The sequence below is a fragment of the Coturnix japonica genome, chromosome 5 (genome assembly GCF_001577835.2).
Source record: "Coturnix japonica isolate 7356 chromosome 5, Coturnix japonica 2.1, whole genome shotgun sequence".
Taxonomy (NCBI): Eukaryota; Metazoa; Chordata; class Aves; order Galliformes; family Phasianidae; genus Coturnix; species Coturnix japonica.
The window spans coordinates 21,052,676-21,078,198 of NC_029520.1; the positions used below are offsets into that span (position 1 = coordinate 21,052,676).

At 40.7% G+C, this 25,523-nt stretch overlaps 1 protein-coding gene across 3 annotated transcripts in view; it reads left to right on the forward strand.

Moving 5' to 3' along the window:
- Positions 1-25,523, forward strand: part of AMBRA1 (autophagy and beclin 1 regulator 1) — a 120,630-nt gene that overhangs the window by 64,354 nt on the left and 30,753 nt on the right. For all 3 annotated transcript variants that reach the window (XM_015864396.2, XM_015864395.2, XM_015864397.2), the window contains exons 12-14: positions 9,047-9,157; positions 16,455-16,643; positions 17,107-17,261. In XM_015864396.2, coding sequence (XP_015719882.1) covers positions 9,047-9,157; positions 16,455-16,643; positions 17,107-17,261 — 455 coding nt within the window. The remainder of the gene's footprint in view (positions 1-9,046; positions 9,158-16,454; positions 16,644-17,106; positions 17,262-25,523) is intronic.

Sequence of the window (25,523 nt, forward strand, 5' to 3'; positions counted from 1 at the left end):
GTCAGCTCTCTGTTTCCCCTAAGACACTTTGTTAGTTTATTATATGGAGTTTATTTAAGTTGTCAGGACCTGCATTCTTATTAATGGAGTTGCATTTTTCTCCAAGGAGACATGATTTCATCTTAACCTCCTGTATGTGTACTCATTCAGAACAGGCAAGTGTTTCCTCAGCAGACCTACTCTGGTCACAGGATATTATAGCTGTGAAATGTAATCAACCATTGAGTGTGTTTAGCTTACTTCTCCGCATTGTGATGGCAGCTTGGTTTGTGTTGCTGGGCTGACACAGCGTTTCCATTGTAGGATGCTCAGGGTTTATGCTGTAATAAAACTAGTTCTGAAATGTGTATAAAGATAGTAAGAATTTTTGCAAGTCTTCCATTCACTGATGAGCACAGAGGGTTTGGATGCGTTTCTGTGCTTGGAGCTTGTATTAATACTGCATGCTGCTTTTTCTACAATGAAAAGTGCCTCTTGTGTAGGAGCTTTGCCCTGTATTGATATACAGTTAAATCTCAGGAATTTGGATCCTTCTAGGGATCATACTGCTTTTTGGATCAGTGAAAATGTGTGTTACTGCAGTGTGGTGGCTGATAAGGCATTTATGTGCTCTATGAGGACACAGCTGAGGTTTTTTTCCACTGAAGATGAGTATTTTGGCAGAAGACACATGCATTTCAAGTTGTGCTAAGCACACATCCTTGCAGTAAGAGCTGCAGAGGCAGCAGCAGGCATTTGGCTGCTGATTTCTTTGCATTAATAGGATTTCAGAGATTTCACTTATAAAGGAAGAGGCTATTCTCCATGAAAAGCAATTTTACTCTATTTTAGCATCTGTTCTACATGTATCTGCACCACTGTGTTATTTAGCTGGGAGTCCTATTTGAGCCTCTGCTCAGGAGAGGAATTATTCAGTGTGAAAAGAAAGTGTGGCCGTGCTAATCTGCCAGGTATGGAGCTGGTGATAACATATAACTTTTGTGGAATGTGGGATAAAGCTGGCAAGTGTGACAAGTCTCTACAAGAAAATCTCAAAAATTGCAGGAGCTCTGAATTAGCTAAAATCATATAGAGCAGTTCTGGCAAGGCTGGATTAGTGTGATGCTGCATTAGCTGCTGTTAGACAAGTGAACTGCAGTAGACGTAGTGGATAGTGTGAGTGGTGTGACAGCTTAAGTTCACAGGCACTGGCCTTGGGTGTTAAGGACATCCTCACTAAGCAATGACAGTAAGCGAGATTATTTCTTTTTTTTTCCTTCTTTTTTTTCTTTTTTTCTATAGTGGAAGTATTCCTCTGAATCCAGACATCTCTGCTAGACCAGAAAGTTAACTTCTTAGTTATCACTGCAAGCAAAAGCGTATGAATCCCTGCTAATTGCATTTCTCAATGCCTGTGCCACTGGTCAAGGCACAGCTCATGGATAGGCTGGCTGCAAATGTGCTGGTGGGACCTTGCAAACTTTTTGTTGAATAAGAGAATTGATGCTGGGATGCAGGCAAACAAATGGCCCTTAAAAGTCAGGTGTGTTGAGCTGCTTTGCTTTGACACATAGCAAGTGTATTTGAGGACTGCCCGACCAGTGCCCATGTCATGCAGCGTAATGGGCTCTAGTGTTGGAAGAGCCCTTTAAATAGGAGAGGGGAAAGTAAGTCCTTATGCCCAGCATATCTGCATGGGGAATATTGTCCTTGTGTGCTTCAGAAATGCAGCAAAATGAGATGGGAGCTCTGGAGACTTGAGCTTTAGAGCCTGGTGGCTGCTCTGTGCGACTTGAACAGAGCTGTGCTCTTGGTGGAAGGCTGCCCCTTTGTTTAGTCTCTGCAAGGCTCTCCATCTGAGGCAATTAGGATTAGCAGGCACATTTCATGCTCTGAAAAGTCAGAAAGGGAAAGAAAAAAGAGTTTTACGAAAGGAATTGCCTGGCAGGCAGAGATTCCACTCTGTTTTTGTGCAGAGAATAAACACAGATGTGAAGGTTAAAAAGCAGACTTCCAACAGCCTTTAATGAAGGGCTTGGAAATGGTGCAAGGGTCTTATTGACAGAGGAGAGAGGAGGCATTGCAAGGGATGGAGCTGGCAGAGGGAGGAGCCCAAATGACACTCAGCACAGATTAGCTGCGAGACCTTGCTAGTTCACCTTCAGAGGGATTGCATGAAATTTGAACTCTGGCAGGAGAGGTGTGGCATTTTGGCTTGCAGAGTCACCTACTGTTTTGTGAAGCTGGAAAGGAAGGAGAGCTGTGAACATACCCTCATATGTAGGTTCAGACAGAGGTGAAAGAAGAAAATACACGCTTCTTTGAAGACTACAAAGTTCAGCTCTTCTGCCTTCTCATACCAGCTTCATCTGGAAGTGTAAACTCCTTCCTCCAGCCCTTTACTCAGTGCTTTTCCTTAGAACTTCTTTCTGCTACAAACAAAATCATCTAAATGGCTGAAATACGCAGACATGCTTGAAACAAAACATTAGATGAAGTGCAGTGCAGATTGGAATGTATTTTTAGTGCTTGAATATTTTCCCTAAAAGCCTGTGCTGTAGGAAACATGTTTTACTGCTTGAATCATATGGTAATGTGAGGCATGCTTTTGACACGCTGCTGTCACATGGAAATAAAGAAATGGTCTCAAAACAAGCAACAGTATCTACAGATGCTTCTTTTAATGGCTCTGGCAGCTTGCTGATTGGAGGACTCTGCCTTGACTTCTATTTCCAGCCAGGGACCTGAATGAACTGAAAAGAAAGCTTGCTTGCCCGCCCGCTTCTTAAGCAACTTGTGACCACTGTCTGTCAACCAGTAACAGGTGTTAGTTTCTGTTTCCATAACCTTTTCCTGCCAAGCTCTTCTAATAATCTCTAATTAGCAGGAAGATTTCACTTGACTCTCTAGCCTTGTAACATTTATTTCTACCTGCGTGCCTCGTGGGACACCTCTCTCTCTTTAGAAATGGTATGCAGAATCAGAATTCCAGATGTCACATGGTACTCAGTAAGGAAAAGGGTTTTGCTGCTTAAAATGCATTTTCACGTGTGCTACTAAATAGTGTGAAGCAACTTGCAGAGTGGAACTTCTCCATAGATATTCTTCGCTATGGTGGCTAGAAGGTTCAGAAATCACAAATGGGAGTTTTCTTAGAAGGAAAAGAATATCACTTAGAAGCTTCATTTAAGTTGTGTGAACAAAAGCAACGCTGAGACTTGCGAGCAACATTTGATGATTGTACTAAATACCCTGTAAGAACAAATTTTTAAACTGTGCAAATTTTGTATCCTCTATAGCAATAAATCTGCACAAACTAATTAATTACATATCGTTAACAAGATGCAACTATTACTTTGAGTTCAGTTGACAAAGTCAGGGTCACTGCGTTGTTCATCTCTTCTCTTTCCCAGCAGCTATTGAGCTATCATCTTTCTTCCTGCTCATCACTGAGCTGAGGCTTGAGTTCAGCACTCTGATATGCCCACAGTTCAATTGGTATTCCTCATTACCTAGTTTTTTCTTGATGGTAAGAGACTATGAACCTCACAGATTAAAAAAAAAAAATTAAAAAAAAAATACTTACTTTAGAGGTAACTGCTTATTCCTTACTGGTCAGCCTGAGTAGGATGAGTACTTCCTAAGCAGTGATGCTTGCTTTAGTGTTTATGTTCAGAGGCTATAATAATGTAACCTGTTTGTCAGCCATGAGGGGGAAATGCTTTTCCTCATCTGAGAAGTTCTGTGTGAATATTGCTGGCTGAGCTCTTGCTGGTCCTGGAATCTCACTGTTCTCTTTCATAGTTGGTTTTCCAGTTTCCTGGGGTATCATGTTGGCATGAGCAGGGACATCTCTGTGGGGTGAACAACAGGAGAGAAGCAGGAATTCTCTTTCCTGAGAAGAAAATTATCTGCTTAATTGGTGAAGTGCAAACAATTTGGACAAGAGGGGAATGTATCTGAAAAGGACCTTCACTTCTTCTAGTCTCTCAGAGGGACAGCTAGACACCACCATCAAAGGCAGATGTCCCCTTGTGCATTTCTGTTTCAGTTGCTACATCGGACAGAGGAATGTCTCTAGTATCAGGATGTCGAGGAGCCGTGAGGAGTGTACTGGGGATGGAGGCTTTGGGCAGGGCATTTGTTAATTTCTTGTTTATATTCTTGCAAATAAACTCATTTATTTTTCAGGTCTGAAACTTGTAGCAGAAAAATTCCCTTTCGCATGTCATGTTTGCATTATTCACGATGCGAATAAAGCCCTCGGGCACTCACTGAGCTCCTATTAGAGTATTCATCTTTGCTACCTGCAGCTGAGGCCTACTTCAATTCCCATCTCTGCTAAGGCTGTGGAACTCGGCATGCTAAGTGTTGCCTGTGTTAAAAGGATATTTTGCAATAGGAATGAACATGAATGGGGAATTGCATTTCTTCTTATTTTGTGCATCTGGGGTAAAGGAAAAACAATAACCTTTTGAAGGGTTCAGCTTTCAGAGAGCATAGATCTCTCTGGGGCTTTCTCCGTTCACATCATTGAACTACACTTCGCAATGTTTTTGTGCATCCATTCATATAATTTTACCTACTTGCTATTTAAACCATGCTGGGAAATTGAAAAAAATGGTCTCTTCAAATGGCTACTTACCAAAATAGATCCTTAAAAATACCAGGTTGTTACGCATATTGTTTCTACAGTGTTAGCCCAGTTGTAGATAGTTAGCTCTGCCACTTCCAAGACAGTGTCTTTGTGGTAGTCTGGAATACAAATTTGCTGTGACTTGTCAAAAACATTTTCAGGATTGCATGTTTTTACTGTCCCCAAAGCCAGGCTGCCCTGTGGAATGCTTCAGAGTTGGAGATGTGCAAGAAGCTGTTACAGCCCCCACTAATTGACTAGGACAATTAGTAACATTTCATCTGGCTTCAAATCGTTTCCAAATTGGCTGAGGGAGTCTGACGCATTCTTGCAGCAAAGAGCTTCATTCTTGGTTTCTCAAATAAACTGGTCCTGTGTTTTGGGCTTATTGGAGACTGGGTAGTAGTAAACCTAGGATTTGCATAAGTAAAACTCACCATCTGTGATAGATCCATTCTGCAAGCCTTGAATAACCTCAATATCATTAGCTACAGTTACAAATGGGCACATAAAGAGGTAATTACTTTTCAAAGGTACTCATGCTTAAAGATACAAGTACTGATCTAGGGGGAATTTTATACCAGGGCCTAATCATTTTCTCAAATTGAGTCACAAATTAGCTCAGGGACTTTTCCAACTTCCTCAAAGGCATCTGCCTTATCTTTAAGCATCTTAATAAATTTTACTTCACTATGAAGGAATCTGCCAGACAATAAAAACTTGGGGAAATGATCTAGTTGGGGGTGGGGGGAGGGGAAGAAAAAAAAGAGAAAAAGAAAAAGAGGTTAAACTCTACTTTCTTCTAAGTTTATAGCAGAGAAATTTTTATCACATGTAGATGGTCTGCATTCTTGAAACCAAAGGCTGTATAGCTTGAGTATTAGTTCATCCACTGAGAATCTGATAGCAGTAGTCTCAAAGTATCCTGCTCTTCACCACTTCAGAAATACCTTGTAAAGTGATTTTGCAGCCCGTTTTTTCTCTTTCAGTCTAAACTCTGACATGAGCTGGTGTGGCTTGATTCATAAATGAGCAATAGCTGACTACTGACAAAGGTTCATTTCTCTGCATGGCAAATGAGTTGGACCCTCTGAAACGATTGAGACTGATGGATAAATAAGTGGCACGTGTAGGTGGCCTATAAGAATAGGTGGTGTTTTTTCTTTTTCCTAAGCCTTTGTTAAGACATTTTCCCCCCCACTCTTTAAACTCTCCTGTCATGTGCTGAGTGGGGGTGGGTGGAGATCAGGGCGGTGGGGGGAGAAGGGGGGCCGCTGAAAGCATTTATCTTCATTTCTGCTATCATCCAGTGTTTATTATGCCATGATAGACATACGCAGGAAAGCTGCCAATCAAACCTACATTCACTGCATTTCAATTGGCCTTCACTTTGGATTTCAGCATTTTGAAATCTACATCTCCTCTGCAGAGAAAGGTCGTTCTGTTCATGGCAATGACAAGCCCGAGACCCTCGGGTACCCATTGCAGTCACTTGTGATTCCATCAAACAGTACAAGATCCAGGGATCAGGACAGACTGTCAAGTGCTTGGTGAGAACTGTTGCTTGTGAGAGTTGATCTGCTGCCACCCAGATTTAAGTAGCTGAACTGTGGGTTTTGCCTCAAGTTACACTAGGACATAAGAGGCATCAGCACTTTCTTATGTTCTTACTCAGGCTGAAACCCAGTTGAGGTGAAGCAGCTGAGAAGAGTCCTTGAGCTGCACAGTTAATACAAGCTCTATAACACTGACGATTTAACATCCCTGTTAATTTTTTTTCCCCATGTTCTCAAGTCTCTCCTACCAACCAACAGTGAAATCAAACACAAAAGGTTAGGACAGCGTAGTTGTGTACTGGGGATTATTTTCTTTCCTAAATTAAATGTCTCAAATGTTTTCATGCCTTTAATTGTCTCTACTGTAGGGCAGTGCATGTGGGAGGCTTCTGGCAGGGTTTGTGAAACCATAGAAGTGTTATTCCCTTTTGTTGTATGTAAGTAGATACAATTTAATAATTATGGTTTTCAACTACAGGATTAGTGTAAGTGGAGGTAATTACTTAGTCAAAACAGGTAGATCATGGAACTGCCATTAGTGTAAGGCCCACTTGTTTGGATTCTTTGAGAAATTGACCAAATCTTTCTGAACATATACTTTTTATACTGTGGATCTCATTCCCTCAAGATCCCTTTTTTGCTAAAGATGTTTGTTACCTGTGGCACTGGCATTACTTGGATTTTGCTGACTGGAATTTGTGCAAGGCTGTCCTGTAGACAGAGAGGAGCTGTGTAGGACTTAAGTACCTTAGGAAATACAAGGAGATGAGAGGTTCAACCATAACTCTCCTGAAGGTTCCAGGTAGAAGGAAAGCAGGACCAGAATATCTACAGGGGGAAAAAAAAAATTCAAGAACATTTGCCAATAGCACTTTTGATGGTGCTTGTAGCCATAGATGCAACAGTAGTATGAGCCAGATGAATTTGCTGTTTGTGGAGCAGTAGGTGATGTTGCTAGGCTTCTGTGATGCACAGGGACTGTGAGATTGCTCTGCTAGCGTATGTTATTCTCCATCTTGCATGTTATTGGCTGTGTCAACAGAGTTTGTTGTCATTGCAAAACAGGTGATGACCTCATGATTCTGTTCTGCAACAAGAAGATAAGTATTCTGGAATTAGGCGCCCTGAATAGTGCTGTTGTGGCCTGTCTTCACAGAGCATTTCCTGGCCTGACCCAGCCTGCTGAGGCAGTCATTACCCTTTGGTGATGCTAAGTACAGTTTCAGTGCAGCAGGTGCTACTGCTCAAAATTTGCTTAGAACTAGTTTTTTTGTTCTCCCTCTGGTGGTTGGAAGCAATGCAGCAAGGGCTGCCCTTATGTACCAGCCACAAGCTTGTAACAAGGAGACTTTTGAAGACAAAGGAACACAAAATTTAATTGTCCTTCAACCACTTCTGGTTGCAAAATGTAATTTCATTAATGCATTGTCTGCTTTTTCCAGTGCCTATCTTTTGTTTAGAGGAGCCTTTTGTTTCGGGGGATATGGAGAACAAGGGTTTGGGCACACGTGAGAGTAAAGAAAACATCATTGTTTCTGCCCTGCCAGCAATATGTGAGCATCTGATGGGCAGAAGCAAAGGCTGAGCTGGCCAGGTGTTCTTCCACTGGTGCTGCTGTGGCAACTGTCCTGTGGGAGAGTGAAGCCACTGTACGCTTCCCATCAGACAGTGGAGATGCCTCAATCCAGTCTGATGAGCCACTGGAGGCTGTGATTTTCCTCACGTGTACACAGGGGTGATCTTATTTTGTTCTCCCTTATCCAATTCTCATAGCTTGAGCATCTCTGAGTACTAGGATGTGTTTGTAGCACGGGGGCTACATGCAATTGAAGGTCTTAGAGACTAGAAATAGCAGATTTTTGACTGTAGTACTATAATGGGAGAACTGTTTCCTCTTTCCATTTGTTGCCATAAGGATTTCATTTAATGCCTCTGAGTTTTACGTGTATACCTACTTAAGTTGCCAGCGGCAGTTCCTTTCTGCCTGGAGAATTAGGTTCTTTGTGCTAGTTACTGAAATATTATGCTCAGCTGTGTTTTGGGCTGTTGCCCAAATCCTAGGGTGGCTAGCAAGGGGCTGCATCCAGCACAGCCCCTGCCTGGGATAGGCAGGCAGAGCAGTAAAGGGAGGAAAACCCTGAGGCCAGCTCTGAGGTCCTCCTTACCAGGCAGAACTAACTCATCTTCTACCTATGAAAGTACAAGCAATATACAGAGTTTCTTTGTTTTCTCTGCATATATGTATTACCAAAGCCCACAGCCTGCATTTGTGGTATTCCTCTGTCTCAGAGACTCCAAAAAAAGGAGTACCTTCTTCAGGAGTGTAGGATTGGGTTCTGTAGTGGGCTCTACTCACTGTCATTTCAGATAGAATTGCTAATAGTTCTGATCCTTACAGTGTGGTGTATGTTGTAGGCAGCCTGAATCTTTCTATGTGGATTTTAGTGGTAGTGAGGAATATGTCCTCAAATGTGTGTGATTTGACAGGGCAACATTATTGCCTTCATAACTATACTAGAAAATTTGGTGTCTATGAAAATACATCTTCAACTAGCATTGAATGTGCTCGGACTGAATGAACCTGATTGAGATTTCTACCTTGTGAACCTGTGCAAATATTATTGCTTATCAGCCTTCTTTTCTTTCAGAAATATGTTGCAGAGAGATTCTTTCTTATTAATTTCCTGTTTTCTGTGGCTTATTAAGGTGACGTTGCCATTTCTGTAAATAAGGCTTCTTTAAGAACCTTGAACTTTGTGTTTGATTTTAGAAAGCTCTTTGTTTAGTCACTCCAGGTTTTTTTTCTGGATGATCTTTTGGAGACTAATTATAATTATCTTTTGGAGATGATTATATTTTCCTCCCTTTCCTGTAGGTGCTGTGATTGGAGATGGACAGTCAGCTGTGGCCAGCAACATTGCCAACACAACCTACCGTCTCCAGTGGTGGGACTTCACAAAGTTTGACCTGCCAGAAATCAGTAATGGTAAGCTAGAAAGGAGACTAGTACGTACTCTCTTTTAAGTCCATCTGGAGCTACCATAAGCACTATGATCTTTGGAAGGTAGTTATATGCTGCAGGGGTTTATTTGATTGCCTTGTTGCAGTGGGAACTGTAAAATGCTTAGCCTTTTGGGAAAGCTGACAATGACAAAATGCATTCAGAGCTGCTACTGCTCTGTCTAGCTTGTGTATGCTTGCTATCAGCAAATCCTTGTGTAACTGGGGCTGTATGTGAGTAACCTCATGAGAATATATAATCCTTGCTTAAAAAAAAAAAAGGAAAATCTGTATCCAATCCCCTCATTCTTTTACCAACAAGTTTATAGAGGGATGACTGGCATGCTATCTTTATATTTTTGCATTAGAAGCTACTAATAAACCGGGACTGGATGTTCCATGTTACTGGCATTACTGTGGGTTAAAATGCTGCAATGTGTTTCAGTAATCAGAATCCCGGTCTGTTGCTTACCACATTGTTGAAAGATGAGGGAAGTAAGTGTAGCTTCTAGCCATTTGCCAAAGCAGGGATTTGTCCCATATTTCAGGTGGAAGCCACTTCTGGGTCAAGGATAAACAGTGTTACTGGTTTGTGGTTTTTAATTTATTGTTTTGTTGTTGTTTTGCTGTGGGTTTGTTTTTTGTTTTCCCTTCTTATTCCATTTATTGAACTAAACCCTAATTTTACATGCATTCTGTGCTGGCATAAGCTAGCTCTTGCATTGGAAGAGATTCTGTTATGCAGATTCAAGAATATTGATGCTTGTGATCAGCTGATCAAGGAATGACTTTTTGGTGGGTTAGCACTAACTTGGCTAGAAGGCTATTTTTAATCTGCAGTGGAATCCTGATACAGGTTGCTGCACAGTTGCTGGAATGTCTGTGGTAGCCTGATACGGAGATAGGAATGTTTGTGCAGTGATTTTTAACTTGGACCATCTCTGTGCATATTTTAAATTTAACTACTTATCTTCTTTTCAGAGGGAACCAGGATTCTGTTTGCAGAAAGTATCTAGGAAAAGGCCAGCAATGGCCCATGCTGTTAAAGAAGCTGTTTCTTTCTGTGCCATTCACACAGACAAGGTCCCTGGTGCCTGTGCCATAATCTTTCTACATGCTTTTATAGAATGTGGTGGTGTGGCATTTATAGTCTGGTGCAAAATAAAAGCCCTGCTTTTAGATGGTGATGCTTGATGTTGAGAAGTAGAAAGATGCTTTGTATTTTGTCTGATAAGCATTCTGTCATGGGAAGGAGGAGGCAGTGTCATCTTGAAAGTAGAGTATTTCACTGAACTCAAATGTGTCAGTGCTATGATATATCCTGTTAAGTTTCAAACTTTGAAGTAATAATGTAAGGGATCAACGTACAACGTGAAGTTTTGCCGTGGAAGCATCTTGCTACTTGGATTCTTGGAGACTCTTCTGCAAGCTTGTAAACTATTTGAAGAGTGGTACAGCTGCCAATAGCATTTCTGGCCCCATCTAGCTGTTCAGGAGCAGGCTGCTGTTTTATTTTTTTGAGGGGAAAAAAGTCACAAAATTCTGTAGAAAATAAAGACCATCTGCTGTTTAAGGCAATGATATTTATCTTCTCCCTCTCCTCTACTAAAAAGCTTCCATTCTGAATTCATTTCTATTTAGCTGGATATTGGGCTAAGGCTTCCTTTGTCGTTGTGCTCTTCTTGCAGGCCATCCCCATCCTTTCTGAATCCACACTTCATGCTTTCTATTAAAATCGTAGAATTGTTTGAGTTGGAAGGGACCTTTAAAGGCCATCTGGTCCAACTCCCCTGCAATGAGCAGGGACACCTACAGCCAGATCAGGGTGCTCAGAGCCCTGTCCAGCCTGACCTTGAATGTCTCCAGGGATGGGGCATCCACCCCCTCTGAAGGCTACCTGTTCGAGCTTCTCACAACCCGGATTGTAAAGAGAAAAAAAAAAAAAAAAAAAAAAAATAAAAAATAAAAAAAAGCCTTCTTCCTTGTATCCAATCTAAATCTCTCCTCTTACAGTTTGAAACCATTTCCCCTTGTCCTGTCATGGCAGACTCTCCTGAATTATCTGTCCCCTTCTTTCATACAGTCCCCCTTTATTTCCTAAAAGGCTGCAATCAGGTCTCCCCAGAGCTTTCTTTTCTCTAGGCTGTACTTGATTGTCTTTCTTGACTTATTACCATTCAGAAATGTTTGGTTTTACTCTGCTTCTTTGTTCTTACATACTCAGCCCAAGTCTGGCTTTTCTAGATTTGTTAGCTGTATCTCCCTTTGCCACAGTCAAGAAGGGACGTATGAATGTGGAACAGCTGGATTAATCCTAGCACAGCCATTTACCACACTTCCAGAGGCACAGAAAAAAGGAAGCTGCAAGTTTGCCAAACCAGAAATATGTTAATGTAGCCTAGGGCTACTAATCCTTCCCTTCATAACCTGGTGGTAGTGCTGATGATGATCTGTTTTTAAACTCCAGGCCATTTTATATGGTAAGCATGTCTCTTCAAAGAAGCTTTATCTCAATGGTCTGCTTGTGCCACTTAGTAGAAATGTTGATGCAGATGCACAAGTTAATTGAGATACTGCAAAGTTAAGTGTATAACAGTGCTGTGGTATACTGGAGATTTTTCCAGACTGTCTGTGACCTTGGGTACACGGGTACAAACAATTTTCCAAGTAAAGCATTTGACCTCAATAGCTACTTTTTTCCATTGTTTTCTGTAAATCAGAGTTGATCGTAAGTGAGAGTGTGCTTACAGAGAGCGTGCTGTTGCACTTCCTGGGACAGACTTGAGCTACAAGTGGTTCAGGAATTAAGGCAGATGAAATGATGCAGCTGAAATTTAAGATTGCCTGCCAGCTCCACTTCCCATCAGACAAACGGCTCCGTGGCCAGCCTCCACCTCAGAGCAGCTCTTCTTCCTGTTATAATTAAACAAAGAGAAGGTAGTTTGGAAATGGGATGTTTTTCACTGAAATGTGAAGTGACAGTGGTGTGCTTAGTGCAGGCCTGGCCTGATCTTCGGCTATTCACAAGCCTTGGCTCTGGGGGCAGGGACCGCACTGATGCCAAACCCAGCAAGTGCACACAGGCTTTGAAAAGCTGAGCAGCCTGGGTCTGTTCACCCTTGAGAAAAGAAGACTGAGAGGGAATCTGATCAATGTCTATAAATATCTAAGGTGCAGGAGGCAGAGGGATGAGGCCAGACTCTTCAGTGGTGCATGGTGATAGGACAGGGGGAAACAGCTGCAAACTGAAGCACAGGAAGTTCCTCACAACTAAAACAACCCAGCCTTCTGCTATAACTGTTGGTCATATCAGCATTGGGCTGGGGAGTTTGGTAGCAGAGGCAAAGCCATCTCTGGCCATTTAGTTAATACTATTCTGCTAGGTGCTGCTGCTGACACTACCTCAGATCCTTAAAAGTGCTCACAGCAAATAGGTCAGTATTGAATCAGTGACCACTGTAGAATACTGCCTTTTCATGGGTAAAATATCTGAAAGTTTTGTCTTTTGTTTTTGTCTTTTGAATATAGTTTCTCTCATGCTGCTTTTTATTTGTTACTTCCATATCATAGAATCATTAAGGTGAAGGTCATAGAGTCAAACCATCAGCACATCCCTGCCATGCCCACTAAGCCATGTCCTGCAGTGCCACATCCACACATTTCTTGAACACTTCCAGGGACAGTGACTCCACCATCTACAAGGGCAACTGTTCCAATGCCTCACTATTCTTTCTGAGAAGTTTTTCCCAGTATCCAACCTGAAATTCTAACCACAGTGGCTGAACTGATCTAGTTCTTCCATAATTAGTCACAAGTCAGGAGTTGTAACACTGAGTTGGGACAGTGATTTGGTTACTACTTACTGATTTATGTTTTGATGCAGAACGACTTAGATGAAGAAAGAAAAGCTGTTAAGAAAGCAGCATCTTCAGGGGTGGTAAGGAGAGCCTGTTCCCAACACTGTATCCTGGGTTATCTTTGGCAAACACTGCTGTCCTGCTGGTATTTCCAGGCCTTCTCTAGCTTCAAGTGGGATTGATTGTGCTGTAGGTGTGAGCACTCCATTTTGGCACAAGAGCTTGATTAATTTATTCTCTGATGTTTCTTTTGATCTATTCTGTCAGCTCTGTGGTTGCATTAACAACAAAAGAAAATGAGATGAAAGGGCAGCTTTATTGCAAATGGTTTTCCAAAAATAGCAGTTTTTTCCCCCCTAAAATCTTCTATTTTGACTTCATGTTAATAGATGGAACTTCAGCTCAAAGAAGTCAAATAGTCGAATGCACAGGCATCCTGATCCATCTCCCTGACTTAGGAATCTCTTAGATACTGTTCCTTGAGTGTTTTCTGCTGACACAGTAGGTGCCTTTGGTCCTGGGCATTTGTGTCACCTCAGTCTTCCATCCTTTGCAAGTTACAGGAGAGCGAAGAACTGTGATGCCAGTGTGAATGAGATCTTGCAAGTCTGAAATAAAGGGCACTCTTCTTCTGTGTGACTTGCATCTGTGACGTTTTACGTTCCAGGCAAACTTTGAGGGGGAAAGATAGTTCACTTCTGGCAGAAGAACTCACAATCTGTTTTTCTAAGAGCCATTCAGCATATGCATTAAGCCTTAAAAAGAGCGAGACACACAGTCGTGTTGGACATCGCTGTGAAGGGCTCACCAGAACTCTGTTCTGCATGCTGTGCTGAAGGAGTAAAGGAAAAAAAAAAACAACAAAAGAAAACAAACAAAAAAACCCCAAAATTGGTAGAATATAAGTGAGCCTGTGCTGTATGATAAATAGACTAGAATATTTTTTTAGGTTATAGCAGATTAGAATAAAACTCCAGAGGTTTGAGTGAGGAAAGACCCTCCTAACCAAATTCTAGTTCCCTGCAAAGCACATCCTTTATTTCCTCTTATTCTATCTTAAAGTTAGTTAAATTATTTGCCCCTTCCACTCTGGTTGAAAAAGTATTATAGAATCTTGCAATTCTGATTTTAAACGAAATAAATCTAAATTCTAAACTTAATGGTTTTTTTTTTACCCACTTACTCTCACCTGTCAGTGTTAGTTTTGAAGGTAATTATAACTAATGTTCTCTGGCACTTAGGTTTTTGAAACTTTATGCAATTCTATTTCCTCTCCATTATTATTATTATTATTTTTTAAACCATAAAATAAGTGCCATATTTTCCCATTATCTTTTAACTATTTGCTGGACTTGGTACCATTTAGGGCTTAATCTTTCCGGGGCATGGCTGACTAAAACTGTGCTCATTGTTCTGCACGTGCTCTCAGCAGAGGCTGGTATGGTAGCACTGACATTTCCATGGTGAGCATGCTCCTCAGTGTAGCTCAGGACTGCCATCTCTTTCACTGTCATGCCAAGTGGGTGCCTCAGTCATTGCTATGATCACCAAAGTTGATCCTGTTTCCAAATGATGAGCTGCCAGGTAAAGTAGAATTTTTAAAACATTATCAGACTCCAGAATTCTTGCATTTCCCTTCTTTTATGCTTCTATATAGTTCAGTTTTCCATTTGTGAGCCAGTCATGCTCTGTTAATGAAGTTAACCAACTTTGTCAAAGAATTCATCAACCAGCTGCACCTTTTGTGTCTAGCTGATGGAAAAAGGTAATAAATAGGATAGGTTTTGAAATGAGTCACTGAAGAACTCTGCAGGAATCCTCCCAGTTTGATGGAAATTACAACAGTGAATTGCCATGTATCCTGTAGCTAGTTCATTGCATATATACTGTAGTTCTTGTGTTGATACCCGTCTTCTCTTGTGATAGTGGAGTGTTTCAGTGAAGCCTGAAGGGGGGACTTGGAAGGCACATTTTAATTCTGCCATTTTCAAGTGAGGTAGTGCAGCCCTTTATCTTTATTCTGTGCTCTTTAACTAGCTTTAGACTGATCACTCAGGAATTTTGTCATATTTTAGACTGTCTGTTCTTTGAAGGGCCAAGTGTATTTTTGGTTATTTCAGCGCTGGCAGTGACTACATTATTTACCTTTTCTGTTCAGCACCTTTCTGTTTATATTAGGCTGAAAATTACTGTTTTTAGCAGCTCTGAAACTGGGGAAAAAAAGGGCTGAGTAAATTTAGAGTACAGGTGTAGGTGGTTTAGTACAGAATGTAATTAAATAGTCCATTTCTTATCCTCATGTGTTTTTTCATTGAAATTTCTTAAATGGAGCAGTAGAAGCTGATACTCAGCCATGCAGGTAGAGGAATGCAAAAAGGAATGACTTCAAGACCAGGAAAAAAAAAAGTCAAGATTAAGTTCAGCAAACATTTTTAATCAGCAAAGAGGGATCAGTCCTGGCTCACACCCCATCATGACTTTGTTTCCTGCTGCTGCAAGTGGCTGTTTTCAGCTCTGTGTCTCCTGCAATAATTACAGCAGCTCCCGTCAAGAAAATGAAGTGCTTTTTGGTTAAGCTGAGGAAGTGAATATCATAGTCTGTTGGTGAAGAGATAATACTAAAAGCCATGGAACTTTGTTACTCTAGGAATGGCACAGCTGTATAGTGAGATTCAGTTGCCCAAAGACCATATAGGCTGTAAATGCAAGGCACAGAAGGGAAAGGTCTGTACGAGGTCACTCAGCAGCTCACTGGCAGAGATTAAAGTAAAACTTTAGTTTTCTGAGGTGCTGTTCACTACCTTGTCTGTTTAACAGCTGCTTCATTGATTGCACAAATGTCTCATACTGAAGTAATTAAATGGTGGACGGGCTAGAGAGTTTCTTTCCTATCTTGTTTCCTTTATCCAAGATAGGTGTAAAAAAACAGCTGTCAGAAAGGAATGTCTGTATCTACGGGGAGGAATTTTTCATTTACCTTCTGTTTATTGGCAATAAGGGAAGGTGGAACTTAAGGTTTCCGTATGAAAAGGGGAAATAAATTAAGGTGCACTGTTTCTAATGTTACCACTGCTGGAGTATGTCAAAGAGTCACAATTTGGGACTTGTTTAAACTATGCTGTCCTTTGCAAAGGGTAGTGTTGTACTCAAGAAAGGAGGGATTTGATAAAATGCAGTCATTGCTGTTTCTTGGCTGAAGGCTCCAGGTGAGTAGATTTCGTTCTCTGGGCTCATTGTGGTGTCTTATCTCTGTTTTGGAGCAAATGTTATATTAGTCAGAGTGTTAATATTTCATAAACCTTTGGAGGAAGCTAAATGTCTTGAATGCCTCGTACTTTTAGTGTCCTGACTCCTGCATCAAGTTTGAATCTTACTTTATTCTGTTGAGCCTGAATGTTTTAATCACTGTCTCTTTCTTTTCTTCAGCATCTGTCAACGTGCTTGTTCAAAACTGCAAGATTTACAATGATGCTAGCTGTGATATATCTGCAGATGGGCAGCTACTGGCAGCTTTCATTCCCAGCAGCCAGCGAGGCTTCCCCGATGAAGGAATATTGGCTGTGTATTCTCTGGCACCCCATAACTTGGGCGAGATGCTTTATACAAAACGATTTGGTAAGATGCAGCAAGAAATCAGGGTGGGTGGGGATGTAGGAAGTTACCTCAGAACTCAGTCTTCCATGAGAAACACAATAGTCTGAATGTCAGTGCCTGTCTACTGTAGTAACAAGAAATACAATATTGGCCATCCCACTAGCCACAAACAGCATTGCTGGGAGGAAGTTTGTGATACTGTCTGGATACTTAAAGTGGTGGTAGTGGGGAGCTGCTATAAGACAATTTTTTATTCTTTGAAGAACTTCATTGTCTTAGGGGGAGGGAGGATACTTGCAACAGTAAAGTGTTTTCACAAAATTTATACTTGTGCAGGACTCCTTGTTCTTTTCTGCCTCTTAGAAGAATGAGCTTGTATGCTTTACGTTATTGAAATTCTAGAAGAGAATGTGGAAACTGTGTGAATGATGTGTCAGGAGGGATGTCAACCTTTGAGAGAAGTAACTACTGTTCTGTTTTATAGGCCCTAATGCTATTTCTGTGAGCCTGTCTCCAATGGGCAGATATGTAATGGTGGGACTGGCTTCCCGGCGTATCCTATTGCACCCTTCCACAGAGCACATGGTTGCTCAAGTCTTCAGGCTGCAACAACCCCATGGTGGAGAAACCTCTATGAGGGTGAGTATGTGTACATTCTGTTTTTGTGATTTTTTTTTGTCAGTGGTGTCATGCTCCTTTGGCTCTGGCCTTCTAGTTAGTTTTTGGTTTATGATACCGAAAAGGTAACATGCTCCAGGCTCGCTGAATGATAAACACGTGTAGGGATTTATCACATAAGTATGCAAACATGACAGGAGAATATAAATATCAGCAGAATTTTAAAACTGTTCTGTGGTTTCAAATATGATGACAAACAAATATTCAGTTTCATATACGTGTTTTCGTAAGTTTAGATATCAATACTTAGTAGGTGTTTTCTATTTTGGGGGGTTACTATTTATCTGTCTTGTGGCACTGCAATTGGCTTAACTGTGAGGGAGTTTTTTGGCTGAGGTTTCAGAATCATTTCCTAACATTCCTAAAAGAGACTTAACTTCTTGGAGCAGCCGCCAGTGGTTTCATATTAGATTTGCTTACCATGAGCTTTATGTTTTTTGCCAAATAGGGTGTTCATAGCTAATTATTGATGAGCTTTCTATGTATATGTAGTCCAGCTTTGGAAATAGAATTTCTTTTCTGTACTTAGGCTTTGTTGCTGAGCTGTGACCCACCCTGACTATTCAGAATGTGTGGAAAACTGTCTTTATTTAAACAGACACAGAGTTAAGGGAATGTATACAGCTTGTTTCATTCATCAGCAGAGAAAGACAGCTGCTCAGTAATAGTTTAGGAGGTAGTTTCTGAAGCTGAAATTTGGACTCATTACTATTTAATTTAATTTATTGATTGATTTATTTGCCATATATTCAGGCATCTTGCAGGAGGTAGAGAATATCTATATAATAGCCTTTTCACTTCTGGGGAATAACATGATTATAGTGGAATTGCTTCCATGGACAGCTTTTGGTCTCTGTCTATATCTCTGTCTTTTTAAAGGGCCTTCTAATTATTTTACTTTTGGCAGAGCCTTCATAATGATGTACAGGAATTGCACTGGACCATTTGACTACTGACCTAGTGCTAGGGAGAGAATTTACCTCTGGCCCAGAGTGCTAGATTCAACTTCATGCTCTGTAGTTACTGTCTAGGCTGCTCATTATTCAGGGAGGGTCACATCAGGTACATTGTTACATGAGCTGCTTTATCAGCCAGTGTTAAAAGTTATGTTTATCTTCATCACCTGCTCCACATAATGAAGCAAAGTAAGACTGATAATGAAGATATTCTTTAGTGAACCAAGTCAATATGTTTTTAGCCCTGATTCTGAGCTGCCGTTCTTGTAAGGGCCTCTTAAGGTAAGAGATGGAAAGATTAAAGATAATTGATGAAAACAACCCAGTTTGGTTAGTAGGTATGGTTGGTGAAAGCCGTGTGGATACGACAGCATTGCTAATTACATGGATTCAGTATCCTGCTAGATCCTTCTAGTTTGCCTTGGTACTGATTCATTTTTCAGTCATTTTCAGATCCTAGTGAAACAGTTTTCAGTGCCAGACAAGGGAGTGTCACTTTCCATAGTCTTTGAACTGTATCAGAGTAAGTTAAGGTAAAGAAGTCCTATTAACTAAAATCACATCTCTTTGCATAAAAAGCTATGATAAGATTCATTGCTCTCATCCTTTCTTTACCTTTTCTCTAAGCTCCAGCTGCTGCAGTTTATAGCTATTCTTTTTGGTCACATTGTGTAACTAACAAAATCAGTAAGCTTTGGTCTGAATCTTCCATTCCAATATTTTCCATTTATTTTTTCATTTCCATTTTGCACATACCTTCTTTCCCCAGAGTCTGTTATACTCTTTAGATGCTTGTGTCCTTGCTCTTAGTCATCATTTAGCCAAGTAATACTTTGTATTCCCTTAATCTTTTCTTGTATTTCAGTCTCCTAGCATGAATTCTCTCCAAAATAGCCATGTTTCCCCCTAATTCTGGTATATATTTGAATGACAGAATTGTAGAGGCTGGAATGGATCTCTGTAGACCAACCCCTGCTAAAGAAGGTTTCCTTGATTAGGTTACATAGGACAGCATCTAGTCTGGTTTTGGATATCTCCAGAGGAGAAGACTCCACAGTCTCTCTGGGCAGCTTGTTCCAGTGCTCTGTCAGCCGAAAAGTAGAGAGTTTTTCATCATTTTCAGATGGAATTTCCTTTGTTCCAGTTGGTACTGGTTGCCCTTTGTTCTGTCACTGGGCACCATTGGAAAGGGCCTGGCCCCATCTATTCCTGCCCAGTAGGTATTTGTAAACATTGATAAGATCTCCCCTCAGTCTTCTCCAAAACTGGACACAGTGCTCCAGATGTGGCCTTTCAAGGCAGAGTAGAGGGGAAGGATCTCCTCTACTGATCTGCTGGCCTCAATCCTTTTTATGCGCTCCAGGATGCCATGGGCCTTCAAGGCCACTCAGGTGCATCACTGGCTCATGCTGAGCATGTTGCCCATCAGGACGTTCAGATCCTTCTCTGCAGAGCTCCTTTCCAGCAAGTCACCCCACACCTGTTCTGGTACATATGTTATTTCTCCCTGGGTATAGGATTATACACTTGTCCTTGTTGAGTATCATAAGATTCCTCTCTTTCCTTCATAAGTAGTGTGATGAATGTACGTAATGTGACAAACAGAGTCTTACCAGCACTCCACAGAGAATATTTTTTCAGCTTTTTTTTAATATTGAGCTTTACTTATACATTAATTTACTTCTTTTTGCTAAGGTACCTTGAAATTTTTGTCCAATTTTTCTCGCTCTTGCTTTGCATCGCTGCACCCCTGTCTTTTTCATCTGCTGTAGTTCTGGATTATTTTTCTCCAGATGGTGTGCATGTATTCTAAAGGTTGCTTTTTTCATCTTTCTTGCACGTTTATTTTTAGCTTCCAAAAGCTTTTCCCCCACATTCTCAAATCTATCCAGTCTAGCAGGGTTTGTTAACTAATTTGCTGTTTTCCCCCTTTCCTGCACCATGATTAAAGACATTTAAAATGTCTCATTTCTGACTGCTTTGGTCTTTCAGCTTTCTGCCTATGTGACAGGGTCACAACTAGACCAATTTAAATTAATTTGGTTTAAGAGCCTTCCTGCCTGATGACGTTGGGTTTAGTTTGAGCGTTCTGTTGTGTTGTTGGTTGTCTTTGTGCAGTCTGCTGGACTGTTTTTTAAGCATAAAACTGTTAATCTTGCAAATGTTATTCCTTCATCTAGTCGTAGAAATTAGTAAATCAACTACTGGCGCCAGAAGAACTGGCGTTTCTTCTGTCTTGAGTTTAGCAATAGCTCCATAAGTTTGTAATGCTTTTTAGGACATGCAAAGTAAAAATAGAACTTTAAGTAGGAAACTTTATTCATAGCTCACCATCTTTACAGTGACTGCTGCATTCATATTCCACTGAGTAAAAACCTGTTTGCAGCTTGGCCAGCATGCAGTAGAAAGAGGCACAGGAAAAAAGGTGCTGGTGGAACTATATTCTTCTATCTCTAATGTACACATTAGAGAGAATCGGAAAACATCCTCACTGCTTCTGTGCCAACAGTTTGTATTACAAAGCAATTATTGCTCAACTTCTTAATTAAAAAGAAGTCATAGCCGTGTTCTGAAGCAGTTCTTTGTGGATGTTTTAATTGTGCATTATTTGCAGAACTCCCCAGAGAGAAATTCAGAAGAAATGCTGTATCAGATAGTATGCAAATTCTTAAAAGGTGTCTCAGGATTATTCCTTCCTTCCTGACACCATCTGACTACCTGTCAATGCATTGGGAGAACAAGGTTTGGCAGTGTGGCTCCTAAGTTGTTGTGAAAGCTTGGCAACCTGCTGAAAAGTGACATACAGTGATTACTTCTGTTTTCTTTCTCTGCATCCCTGGCTAGTAGTAAGGGTAATGTAAGTTTCCATTCCTCAGATTGTTTTCTTCATCTTCCTGTTGCAATAGAAGTTTTGAAGATGCAGTTAATTAGCTCTTGCAATTACATGCAATAGCACCTAGAAGTATCCTGGCTGGTGGTATAATTTGCAGAAGGGAAGTGTCCTGGATAGTATCATGGAGCATCTTGATAATCTGTATACATCTTGGTTCTTCTATTTAAGAGAGACTGGGTAGAGTTAAATAGGTCAGAACCATGATTTTACTTATGAACTGTGCTTAGAAATGAAGTAAAAGTAGTAAATTCTCATCAGTTGTAATAGCATCATGAGCTAGAGACCCATGCTCTTTCTGCTTACTCCTTTAAGATTTAATCTGCTTAGCATTTGAGATAGAAACCTGCCTTTGCCAAAGAGCAAGTTTCTTTTTCATACTGAGACTTAAAAGCTTGCGAGTAGTGCTGACTTTTAACAGGAGTGTTATGCATAAACCTTGTTTTGTTTCTTTTTTTTTTTTTTTTTTTTTTGGCATCTAACAAACATGTCTGAAATCTGCCTGTAGTGGGTGGTGCAGGAAGCAGTGGTGTTGGGAATTGTCCTAATGCAGATGAGTTTCAGAGATGGCAGGTTTGGAGAAAGAACACAGGATTTTGCAGCCTATTTTGAAACTGTAGGCAGAGGTGATCTGAATAAGAAGTATCTGCTTACAGTCTGCTTGGTCCTGGGGTGACTTCTCTATTTTCTGTGACTCCAGGAGTACATGGAAGCTAAAGAATATAGAATAATGTGAACTTGAAAATTGGGGAACTTAGAATTGTGAGGATCATAATGCCCTTGGTCTGTTGCCAGTGGTTATTAGTGAGAAGACTGGAGGGTTTTTTTTTACTGGCATTCACAAATTCTGATGTCTTCACTTTACTTAATTTTTTGTTTTTGTTTTACCCAGACAAATCTAACTCTGAAAACAAAATGCAATTGCTGTAATTCAAGTTAAAATAAAACTCAGAAAGGAATTTTTAAACCGAGGAGAATAAGATTCTTGAAGATGATTGAATACTTGATTGACGCAAAGCTAAAGAACTAATCGTGTAGTTTGTGGGGAGTAAGGTGACATAACCAATTCCTGTCTCAGGTACTGCATTGTGATTTGAATGTAGAAGGAAAACCCAGACATAGCTCTTGGTAAGTTAGAAGACCCAGAATTAACTTCTGACAAGGTGACTGGCAGTGGGAAAGATCCTGTTGAAATGGTTGGTTGGTAGTCTGGACAGAAAGAGCTATGTGTGCACTTCATTCTAAACAGGAGAATTCCAAATACTGCAGGAAGAAAAGCCTGAAGAAGAAAGGTGCACCAAGTTTCAGCACAGAGACAAGCTTTCTTTCAGAGTATTAACTCTTAACTAGGAGAATGCACAGAACATGTAAGATGTCAGATTGTGTTGAATACTCTGAGCTGTGTGCAAGTGTTAACAGAATGTTTTCAGTATGGAGAGCAAAGGGGATGGCATTGCCACACCTCATTGACTTACCTGGGTGAGTTGTGAATGCTCCTGCAGCTGTAAGTGAAGGCTCTTTACACCTGATGGCAAATGGCTGTGCACCTTTGCTTCACTGAGACATGAGTTATAAAGAGTTCTGACAAAACTATAATGTAAAAAGTAAACTGACAACGTGTGGAGATGGCTTACCATAACAAGTCACCACCATCAGAAGAATTCAGGTGAACTGACATACGTCTATCACAAGAACAATTTAAAAAGTTAAAAGAAAAGAAAAAAAGAGTACCAACTTCATGCTATGTTACTGAAAAAACATGCTTGTTGGTGCTGTCTCTCGTGTCATCATTTGAGAGAGACTTTGACATCTACAGGTGGACAGAGGGAGCTCTTGACTGTTCTGAATAGAGCAGAGTATAGTATGTCCACTTTCACTCTGAGAAATTTTCTGCTGCTGGCAGAAATTGAACCATGTAGATGCTTCTTTCACAATCAAAAGTCCAAGCCAAGTCACAGACCGAATGTCTTTCTTGGTACTAGGAAGAGGACATAGGGGTGGAACCCTGTTCTTATTGATACAGGAAATCTCTCATTTTGATACAATGAGAAGCATATGATAGACTTGTTAAGGCCAAATGGTTGGTTGTGCTCTATCGATCAGTAGATTCTAGTTTTATAAAACAGGGCATCCAAAACTTATGCTGGGGGAAGCACTGCTTATGTAGGGTGCTGCAGATAAGAACTGGATTCGCTATCAGAAGATGCTGTGCTACATTGGCATTGCATATGGCTTGAAAAACTTCATAGATTTGCATGTTTGGGTATAAATGAATAACTAGCATCTTGGAAACGGGCAATGAAATTGTTATCTTGATTGGTTTCACCCATGTCTGTGCAAAAGCTGCTGGGTCAGACTTAACTCAATGGATTACCTTTAGAAAATACTGTGCTAATAACTCATGCAACGGTTAAACCTTGGTTGTAACAAATTTGTGTGAAGGAAAATGGCATCAGTTCAGTATGGGCTTACTTTGTGGGATAGAATAATAGGAGCTAAGACTTCTTGTTTAATTTGGAGGCCAGAATTGGTAAGGCTGAGCTCCAGCAGTTCATGTAAAATCATGAGAGCTCAGTAGCTATTGTTTGTTTCAGTGCAGTTGGGAACATAGTTATAAACTCGGTAGGAATAATTATGGCAAAGATGGTTCCACTTCTGAGATGACTTAGGTTCAGTCATCTTATTGAGGTCACCCTGAGGAAAAGGAGCTTTGGTAAATTGCTGCTTGGCTTGTGCTTAAGTCACCGCAGTCTGGGAAGACCTTCATAATTTCATGAAGATTTTTCAGTACCTCTTCATACGATTTTTCTTGAATTAAATTTAAGCTAGCTCTTTTCTCCACTAGTTATTCCTTCCAGACGTGTAGGCAGCTGGATGACAGCCTCTTATCACCCAGATGAGGGTGCATATAGCTCTGTCATCAACATATTGTTGACACTTGATCTTGTATGCCACTCTGTTGAGGCTCAGCAGACAAAGAGTAGGGTGGAATGGCAGCTGTGCTCACATCCTTTGCTCTTGTCATTAGATCTTTAACATATTGTGGATTTTACTGTTACAGTCTCAGTGTGACATTTAATGGGGAATTCAAAGGCAGTGCTTTTGGACTGCAGTCTTGAGTTAAAGGCAAAAATAAAGAGGCTTGTCATTCCTTTTGCCACAGAAGTGACCATATTTTTATTAGATTGTTCCAGCACTGACAGCTGTCAGTGATTTTTGCAGGAGACAGCAATAGCTGGGGGCACAGTCCTGCTTGCACAGTTCAGTTCACTTTTGTGTCTGCACGGAATATATACGTATCTATCTATCTTCTGTCTTGCTAACACCCCCTTTGGCATCCTTTTTTCTGTCCTTTCATCCGTTCCAGCCACACACACGCCTGATTGAAAGCACAATTGTTTTGTTTGGCAGCTTCTTGCTTACTCAGCCCTAGTTTTTGGATCCAGGCTTGAACCAGTCGCCGAAAGGGCTTTTTGCAGGTATTATCCTGGTTTTGCAGTCTCTGGGAGACTGGTATCAAATTAATGAGCTCCTTCACTGCGAGAGTGTTATCTTCATGGTGAGAGCTTTGTTATCTGAAATGATCAGCTTCTTTATGTAACCTAGCTCATGTTAATGTTCAGTTATTTAAAAACTACTGGGTAGTTGGACTTGCAGACTTGTGAGATAAAGTACCAGGTGATACAATGCCTAGAGCTTGCCTGAAGAGAGGAACTGCTAAAGAGAAGCCTGAGGAGAGGAGTGCTGTAATGAAACCTCTCCTGATCAGCACTAAGTTATGTGACCAAGTATGGGCAGGAAGAACTGACAATGCTTTATATTTGTGAAAAGTTTCTTAATCTGCAGGCACTTCAGATGCCGTCTCGTTTTAGGAAATAGATCATGTCTCCCCAGTTAAGGTTTCAGTGGTTGCTGAAAATAAAGGATTAGCTCTCAGTTAATTCACCATGGCTCAGAAAGCAAGGCAAGGATTTTCAGCACTGGCAGCAGATGCAGAAAAAGGCAGGAAGAGGTTTGTTGTATCAGTAAAGAATGAAGAAGAATTTCATGTATGATCTTATTGCGTCTGGGGTAGATAAATGGAGTTGAAAGAAATTTTATTTGTGCTGAGCATTAGATGATAAGATCCATTTGAGGATAAGACTGACAAGTCGAAAAAGATAAGTGCATTATTTTTGCTTCTTCCATTTTAACGGAGAAGATCTAATGGAAGGACGTGTCTGTTGTGGGCAGGAATTAGCTTTGGGGGAGGGGATGAGTGCAGCATGGTACAACCTGTTTAATAAGAGGAGACTTAGAGCAATAGAGCAATTTTTTTCCCCTCTCTGATCATTGGAAATTTATCCCTTTTTCTTTACATCCGCAAATAGGTACAGA